Source organism: Budorcas taxicolor, chromosome 11 (genome assembly GCF_023091745.1).
Source record: "Budorcas taxicolor isolate Tak-1 chromosome 11, Takin1.1, whole genome shotgun sequence".
Classification (NCBI taxonomy): domain Eukaryota; kingdom Metazoa; phylum Chordata; class Mammalia; order Artiodactyla; family Bovidae; genus Budorcas; species Budorcas taxicolor.
Window position 1 is genome coordinate 66,764,609 of NC_068920.1, and position 8,912 is coordinate 66,773,520.

At 43.0% G+C, this 8,912-nt stretch overlaps 1 protein-coding gene across 3 annotated transcripts in view; it reads left to right on the forward strand.

Annotated features, from left to right (window-relative positions):
• Positions 1–8,498, forward strand: part of IL1R1 (interleukin 1 receptor type 1) — an 88,580-nt gene extending 80,082 nt beyond the window's left edge. For all 3 annotated transcript variants that reach the window (XM_052648721.1, XM_052648723.1, XM_052648722.1), the window contains exons 11-13: positions 4,419–4,562; positions 5,498–5,665; positions 6,415–8,498. In XM_052648721.1, coding sequence (XP_052504681.1) covers positions 4,419–4,562; positions 5,498–5,665; positions 6,415–6,833 — 731 coding nt within the window. In that variant the 3' untranslated portion in view covers positions 6,834–8,498. The remainder of the gene's footprint in view (positions 1–4,418; positions 4,563–5,497; positions 5,666–6,414) is intronic.
• The last annotated feature ends 414 nt before the right edge of the window (positions 8,499–8,912 follow it).

Sequence of the window (8,912 nt, forward strand, 5' to 3'; positions counted from 1 at the left end):
TGGGATGGATGCCATGATCTTGATTTTATGAATGTTGAGTTTTAAGCCAACCTTTTCACTCTCCTCTTTCACTTTCATCAAGAGGCTCTTTAGTTCTTCACTTTCTGCCATAAGGATGGTGTCATCTGCATATCTGAGCTTATTGCTATTTCTCCCGGCAATCTTGATTCCAGCTTGTGATTCATCCAGCCCAGCATTTAACATGATGTACTCTGCATATCAGTTAAATAAGCAGGGTGACAACATACAGCCTTGACGTACTCCTTTCCTGATTTGGAACCAGTCTGTTGTTCCATGTCCAGTTCTAACTGTTGCTTCTTGACCTGCATCTTGATCATCCTAGGTGCCTAATGAATATATTTTTAGGTAAACAATTCCATGATGGATGCACAGGGGAAGCCAAAATATCTACTTTCCAGAGAGGATGTCAGACGTTACTGGTTTTCATACATTGTATAATCAAACACAATATTGACAGTATTTGTGTTCCAGCTCATGGATTCATTTTTCTGTCTAATTTATTCTGCCATTGACTCCTTCTAGTGTATTTTTCATTGCAGTTATGGTATCCTTCTGCTCTGCTGGGTTGCTAAGCCTTCTTGTAGCGTCTCACTCTGTGCAGCCACCCTTTTCCTGAGTAGAACTTTAAGGCCTTTACGATCAGTATACTGAACTCTTTCTTGGGTGGACTGCCTATCCTAAAACTGCTTTTCTAGGTGAAGGGTTTTATCTTGCTCCTTTGTCCGGAATGTATTCCTTTGCCGTCTCATTTTGCGTAGATTTCTATTTGAATTCTTGTGTATATGGAAGGTTAGTTATGTTTCTTGACCTTGGAGAAGTGGCCTCTATAGGGAACCTTCTATTGTCCCATCAGTACACCTCCCTCTCATCACCCAAGGGCCAGGGGCCGTGGTCCCAGGGTAAGTTCTGACCTGTTTGCGTACTCAGTTCCACAGGCTGTGAGATGACAGTTTTCTTGTGTCTGCCCTCTGGTGGGCGAGGCTGGTTTAGAGGCTTGTTCAGGCCTTCTGGTGGGTGGAGCTATGTCTTGCCCTCCTGCAGGAAAACAGAGGCAGAACACGCTTTGACATACATCACGGCAATATTGGACTTCCTTGTGGCTCAGTACTAAAGAATATGCCTGCAGTGCAGGAGAAGTGAATTTGATCCCTGGGTGGGGAAGATCCCCTGGAGAAGGCAGTGGCAACCCACTGCAGTATTCTTGCCTGGAGAATCCCATGGATAGAGGAGCTTGGCAGACTACATACAGTCCATGGGGTCACAGGAGTCGGACATGACTGAGAAATATTATTTCCACCACCACAGCAATATTATTTCTGATCCATTTTCTAGATAAAGTAAATAAAAACAACGCCAAATGGGACCTAATTAAACTGAAAAGCTTTTGTACAACAAATGAAACTATAAACAAAATGAAAAGACAACTTATAGAAATTAGACAAAATATTTGTAAACAGTGTGACTGGAAAGGGATTAATCTCCAGTTATACAACTCAATAACAACAAAAACCCATTCAAAAAATGGACAGAAGACCTAAATAGACATTTTTTTCAAAGAAGACATATAGATGGCCAACAGGCATATGGAAAAATATTCAACATCAATAATTAATAGAGAAATGCAGATCAGAACTACAATAAACTATCACTTCCCTCAGTCGTGTCCAACTCTTTACAACCCCATGGACTGTACATTCCGTGAAATTCTCTAGGCCAGAATACTGGAATGGGTAGCCATTCCCTTCTCCAGAGGATCTCTTCTCCAGGGGATCTTCCCAACCTAGGGATCGAACCCAAGTCTCCCACATTGCAGGCAGATTCTTTACCAGCTGAGCTATCAGGGAAGCCCTACCAAAGGAGAGGGAGAGGGATAAATTAGCAGGTTGAGATTAACATGTACACACTAATATATATAAAATAGATAACCAACAAGAACCTACTGTATATAGCAAATACTATGTACTCAGTATTTTGTAATAAGCTATAAGGGAAAGAAAATCTGAAAAAAGTGTATATGTTGTTTAGTTTCTAAATCGTGTCCAGATCTTTTGTGATCTCATGGACTGTAGCCAGCCAGCGTCCTCTGGCTGTGGGGTCTTCCAAACTCAGGGATCAAACCTGTGTCTCCTACAGTGGCAGGCAAATTCTTTACCTCTGAGCCACCAGGGAAGCCTGGAAAAGTGTATACACACACACACACACACACACACACACACACACACACACACACATATATATAAAACTTAATTGCTTTGCTATATGCCTGAAACAACATTATAAATAAACTATACTTCAATAAATAAAAATTTTAAAGTGTGCGAAACATTTTAAGATAATTTATAGTTGAATTAAAATATTTATGAATGTATACATGGAAAAAAATGAAAAGAACCTATGGACAAACTATTAGGCTTAGTAAATGAAATTAGAAATATCACTAGTGAAAGTTAGTCACTCAGTCATGTCTTACTCTTTGTGACCCCGTGGACTGCAGCCAGCCAGGCTCCTCTACTACCCCTGGAATTCTCCAGGCAAAAATACTGGAGTGGGTTGCTATATATGTGTATATATAGTATTTCTATGTAATCTTTAAATAGCAACAATGAAGAAATAGAACTTAAGTTTAAAAAAATAGCATTTATAATAGCATCAAAACTATTAAATACTTAGGAATAAATGCAGCAACAATTGTTCAAAATCTGATACAAACTAAAAATAATTACTGAGACAAAGACCTAATAGATGGAGGGATAAATAATCATAGATTGAAAGACTCAGTATTATAAATACTCTGCTGCTGCTGCTGCTGCTGCCAAGTCGCTTCAGTCGTGTCCGACTCTGTGCGACCCTGTAGACAGCAGCCCACCAGGCTCCGCCATCCCTGGGATTCTCCAGGCAAGAACACTGGAGTGGGTTGCCATTTCCTTCTCCAATGCATGAAAGTGAAAAGTGAAAGTGAATTCGCTCAGTCATGTCCGACTCTTAGCGACCCCATGGACTACAGCCCACCAGGCTCCTCTGTCCATGGGATTTTTCAGGCAAGAGTACTGGAGTGGGGTGCCATTGCCTTCTAGTTCCCCTCAAATTAAGCAGTTCCAGTCAAAATCTCAGCAGTATTTGTGCAGGTGTGGGTGTGTGTTTGTGTGGGCATGTTGTTGTGGGTGTATTTATTCTAAAAGTCATATTGGAAATGTCAAGGGCCCAGAATAGTTAAGGTGGTCTTGCATAAAAACAGTCTGGAAGATTTACCCGTCAGATAAGATGATCTTGCACAGCGCTACAGCTGGGGACTTCCCTGGTGGTCCAGTAGTTAAGAATCTGCCTTGCAATGCAGGGGACATGGGTTGGACCATGGTTGGGGAACCAAGATCCCACATGCTGTGGAGCAACTGACCCCAAGCACCGCAACCAGAGAGCCTGGGTGCTGCACCCGAGACCCGACACAGCCCAATGAATAAATAAATATTTTAAAAGCTGCAATAATTGAGTATAAATGTGAACTTTCAATTAGGCCAATCGGACATCAGTCTACCTTGATTTCCACTTCATACCCAGTTTAACTACAGGTGGGTCAGTGACCTACATTGGAAAAACAAAATAACGGAGCTTTTAGATTCTCTTTCCTGGTTGTCTCCTTGGCCCCTGATGTTTAGAAGGCTCTTTCTTCTTTCTCTGCCCTCCTCCTCTATACCTCTCCATCAGACTCCTCCGCGGTCATCAGCTGAATAACTAGCCTGTGGAGCCGGGAGAATGTGAAGTGTGAAACACTCTCTGGCAGTCCTAAACTCTTCTTTCCTTTCCTCCAGTCTACCACTTTTTCCACCTGACTCTCCTACTTTTGTAGAACGTCTGTAGGCGTCTGAGTGACTTTGACTTTACTCATTTTCCTATGGAGCGCTCTATCTGATGGTCTTTGGTGTTTTTCTATGTTATTGCATACTACGTAAGTGGAAATTAAATGCAGTGCACCTTAGTTTTATACAGTATCCATCCTCAATGCCTTTGTAGATTAGTATCCATTAATAGGGGCTTCCCTGGTGGCTCAGTGGTAAAGAATCTGCCTGTAAATGCAAGAGGTGCTTGGGAAGATCCCCTGGAGAAGGAAATGGTAACCCACTCCAGTATTTTTACCTGGGAAATCCCATGGACAGAGGAGCCTGGCAGGCTATATAGTCCATGGGGTCCCAAAGGAGTCAGTCATGACTCAGCAACTAAATAACAACAACAACAATCATCCAGTAATAAGATACGGCAATGAATGAGTTAATACTGTCTGGAATTTGGACTTACAGGCCAATCCCAAATACGGCTTCTCTGGGATGGTGATGTTTCGTTTGCTGTGCTCAGGTTTTAAGTCCTTTGGGTCCTGATGTGCTCCTCCCTCTTCCCTGCTACAGTCCCTGATTTCCAGAAGCCCACAGTTGGCATATTCGTCATGTTAACACTGGTAATTACATGCTCTGTTTGCATCTACAAAGTCTTCAAGGTTGACATTGTGCTTTGGTACAGAGATTCCTTCTATGATTTCCTCCCGAAAAAAGGTATGGTTTTGTACTCTATGTAGTATTTTCCTGAGAAAGTGGGGGTAGTTAAGAGGGTTTTAATTCAAATTTTAAAATGAAATGTGGTCCACACAAAATAACGTAATTATACATAATTATAGTTTCATAACTGAATAGACTGAATAGTATTAATATTTTCTAAGTTATTGCTCTGGTGTTCATAACAGTGGGATAGCCTGGCATTTAGAGCATCTGCTTATAAATCCAGTTATTCAGAAGCTATGGTTGAAGACTTGCTCTGTGCTAGGTAGCACAGAGATCACCCCATTATCTGCCATAAAATGAAAGAAATGACTCAGTTTTCATGCACCAGGGAAGCATTTTCTATTTTGTTTAAACCTCAGAAAAAACTACTACTCCACTAATATATGGGCTTCCCTGGTGGCTGAGTGGTATAGAATCTGCCTGCCAATGCAGGAGAAACAGGTTTCAATACCTGGGTTGGGAAGATCCCCTGGAGAAGAAAATGGCAACCCACTCCTGTGCTCTTGCCTGGAGAATCCCACGGACAGAGGAGTCTGGTGGGCTACAGTCCATGGGGTCATGAAAAGAGTCAGACACAACTTAGTGCCTAAACAACAACACTGATACATAAAAGGAAGAGTGGATAGAATGCAGGCCTGAGACAGTTGAGTAAGATGAGAACAAGGAAATGGAGAGAGTTTCATTCTAGGCAGGTGAAGAATCTTTCCTGATGGGGACCTTTGACTAATATAAGAACTTTGCAGTGAAACACAATAAAAAGAAACTTGTCAGAGATGAACACTTTAAAAAGACATTATACTTTTTGGTATTGTTGCTGCGTACTATTGTACACAAAATTAGTAATTCACTATGAAATGATGTTTGTGATATTGACTTTACCAAATCTCATTTTTTCTTTTGTTCTAAAGCTATTGCATTTTCTCTTTTAGTTTCAGATGGAAAGACATATGATGCATATGTACTATGTCCAAAGACCCCTGGGGAAGGGTCCACCTGTAACTCAGATATTTTTGTGTTTAAAGTCATGCCTGAGGTCTTGGAAAAACAGTGTGGCTATAAGTTGTTCATCTGTGGCCGAGATGACTACGTTGGGGAAAGTATGTATGCAGTAGAAAGAAGTGACGTCTTGTATAACTAATTACTAAAGTTGGGTTTCCTGTCTCTGGAAGACTGCAGCCTGGGTGTAGATACTTGACAACTTGAAGAGCCTCTTAAGTGGGACTTCCCTGGTGGCTCAGCGGTAAAGAATCTGCCTGCCAGTGCAGGAGATGCGAGTTCAATCCCTGGGTCAGGAAGATCCCCTGGAGGAGAGGATGGCAACCCTTTCTAGTATTCTTACCTGGGGAATCCCACGGACAGAGGAGCCTGGTGGGCTTCAGTCCAAAGGGTCAAAGAGAGGCAGACACGACCGAGAGACCAAACAAGAACAGCGTGGTGGCACATGATGGTTTTCATACCAAATGCAAAGTGTTTACTTTTCTCATTCTCTATCGGGGCAACAAGTAACTAAATTTTATCTTGTTTTGCAGAACTTAACGAGTTAGATCTAGTTAGTTACTTTACAACTGATGGCAAAATAGGAGTGACGTAGATCCAGTGGTTTAGCAAGGAAGTTTATAAAATTTATCCTTACAGTACTCCTACTCCGACATGAAATACTCACCTTTTGTGGGTCAGTGTTTGAGCTCTTCTGTAAAATGAGAAACTCCTTCAATTTTAAGGCAAGAAGAAAGAGTATCGGGAGACATAGGTGGTGGGGTGGGAAGAACCTTGAGGGGCCGTGGTTCTGGAGGGAAGGATTATAGATTGAAAGTGTACTTACTGTGGTGCGTCTCCTGTTTTTCAGGCATTGTGGAGGTTGTTAATGAAAATGTAAAGAAAAGCCGGAGACTGATTATCATTTTGGTCTCAGAAACGTCAGGATTCAGCTGGCCGGGCAGTTCATCTGAAGAGCAGGTGGCCATGTACAATGCTCTCATTCAGGAAGGAATTAAAGTCGTCCTGCTGGAGCTGGAGGAGATTCCAGACTATGAGAAAATGCCAGAATCCATTAAATTCATTAAGCAGAAGCAGGGGGTCATACGCTGGTCAGGGGACTTTAGAGAGGGGTCGCAGTCTATGAACTCGAGATTCTGGAAGAAGGTCAGGTACCACATGCCAGTCCAGCGGCAGCGGCGTTTATCCAAGCACCAGCTGCTGTCCCCGGCCACTCTGCTGGACTCTAAGGAGAAACGACCCATGGAGGTCCACGTGCCTCTCGGGTAGTGGAGAAGCTTGGCCAAGAGTTCCTCGGTGACTCCTGTCTTCGGGCACTGCAGGCTGGGCCTCACCGACTTGCACAGTCATCCTACATACCTGTTTAGTCCCTTATCCCTGAGGTCACCCGGGACCAGATTAAGGGAGCAGGATGTGGCGACAGTTGCTCTGTGGCCAGGGCAACTCCAGGCAGAGGGCTTGGGAAGTCCTTTAACAGGCGCTGGATGCCCTGTCTGAATGTTTGAACTGCTAAGAAAAGGCGCTGGGCAGCAAACCAGAGGAATGAACATGCAGGTAATATTCACCATCTATAGACAGATTTAGGAAGTCTCCCAGGGTCTGAGGGCAGGGCTGTGGCCCAGTCTGGGGACAGCAGGCCCTCGAGTGGTTCTCCTGGGCATTGCTACAGGCAGACTGAGACCTGTACTTCCCAGAGGACGTAGAAGCATTCTTGGAGAACTCTCCATCTGCCTTGCATTTCCTATACCTCTCGACAGACAGCTGGCAGTCACTTTCCAAAGATGGAATTTCATTTCATGGAACCTTTAAAACTGTCATTTCAACTAAGCAAAGGAATTCCCCCGACTCTTAAGGGTTTGAGATAACCTTAGCTTTCTGCAGGAGAGAGAGAATTTTGAGAGAATAGCAGAGAATGGACCCATCTCTTACTGCCTTCCCCCTGCAGTGACCACTTGGTTCCACCTTATTCTTCTGCCTATTCCTGGACTCGTCACTTCTCTGGAAGGTCCACTTCCAAAGTCACCTCCTCTCACTCTGTCACACACACGGCCTATAGATGAAACATCTTTCTACGATGCTCGGATCTTAAAATGCCCTTACTAGACCGCCTCCACGGGCTCCTCCTGGGTCAGGAGCGAAAGCCCACTTCCGCCCACGAGCATCTCCCCACCGCCCTACGCAGCCAGACACCTCTCAGTCCTGCTCTGCGCACGCCCAGATCGTTCACCTTCACACCTGTCCCCAGCTTCCCTCCACCTCTGCCTCTCCTTCCTGTCTCCTCTGACCAGAAATCCTCTTCACATTTTCTCTAGCTGACCCAAATTTTACTAAAACTCAAAATTTACTCCAAGTCCCTTTCCCCAAGAAACTGCCCTCAGGCACTTGTTCTTTTTCTTTCAATCTGATTGTACTTAGGCTCTCTGCGGGAACTTGCTTCTGTTTCCAGCTCCAAGCCCTGTTCTCTGCAGAAAAGGCAGGGGTGTCTCTTTGTTGGCAGTGCCTTCAGAAGAAATTTGCACAGATAACGTAGACTGGTGTAGTGCTTTACTGTTTAAAAATGTCCATGGCTTATCTTATTTTTTGAAAACCTCTGTTCAGTTTCCCTTTAACCTTTTCCTTTCAGGCCTTCCCCATTAATTAGATTTTACTGCATAATCTGATGGGAATTTTTTTTCTTGGTCAGTGTGAGTGTTTAGGAAAAGTTTGCAAGTATAGTGAAGTATTCCATTTCCAGTTGTTAAAACTGGCTTAGCAGAATTTTTATTTTCCCCCTTCTGCCTCTATTTGCAGTAAAAGAGGGTATTGAGCCATTTTTTAATGAGTTTTTTGATAAATTATATTTGTACTGGTTAATGATTTAAAAAAAAACCTTGTTTGTATAATTCTGCAGCAGATACCAAATATTTTTATATAGAAAGACACCAGATTCATGTACAGCACGTATCATTGATCAATGGACTGTACTTATTTTCCAATAAAATTGTCAAAACCCAGTATTGATTGTTCTCCTTCAAGTCTGTTTCTTTGCCAGCTCTCTCCTGAGTTTACCTGCGTGCTCCCGGGTCAGGTGGAGAGTGAGGAAACCTTCTTCCTGGGGAGGTCAGAGGTCATTAGCTGAGGGCTGACTCCCCTCTGTAGACTCAGCTGTATTCCATCTATTTGCTTGCTCCTAAAATAGATTAAATATGAGTCTTATTAACATATTACCAGTCCAAAACTCATAGGGGCAACATTTGTAGACTTTTACATCTTTTTTTTTTGCTTTTTACAAAAAACTGTATTGGAGTATAACCAATTAACAATGTTGTGATAGTTTAAGGTGGACAGTAAAGGGACTCAGCCGTACAT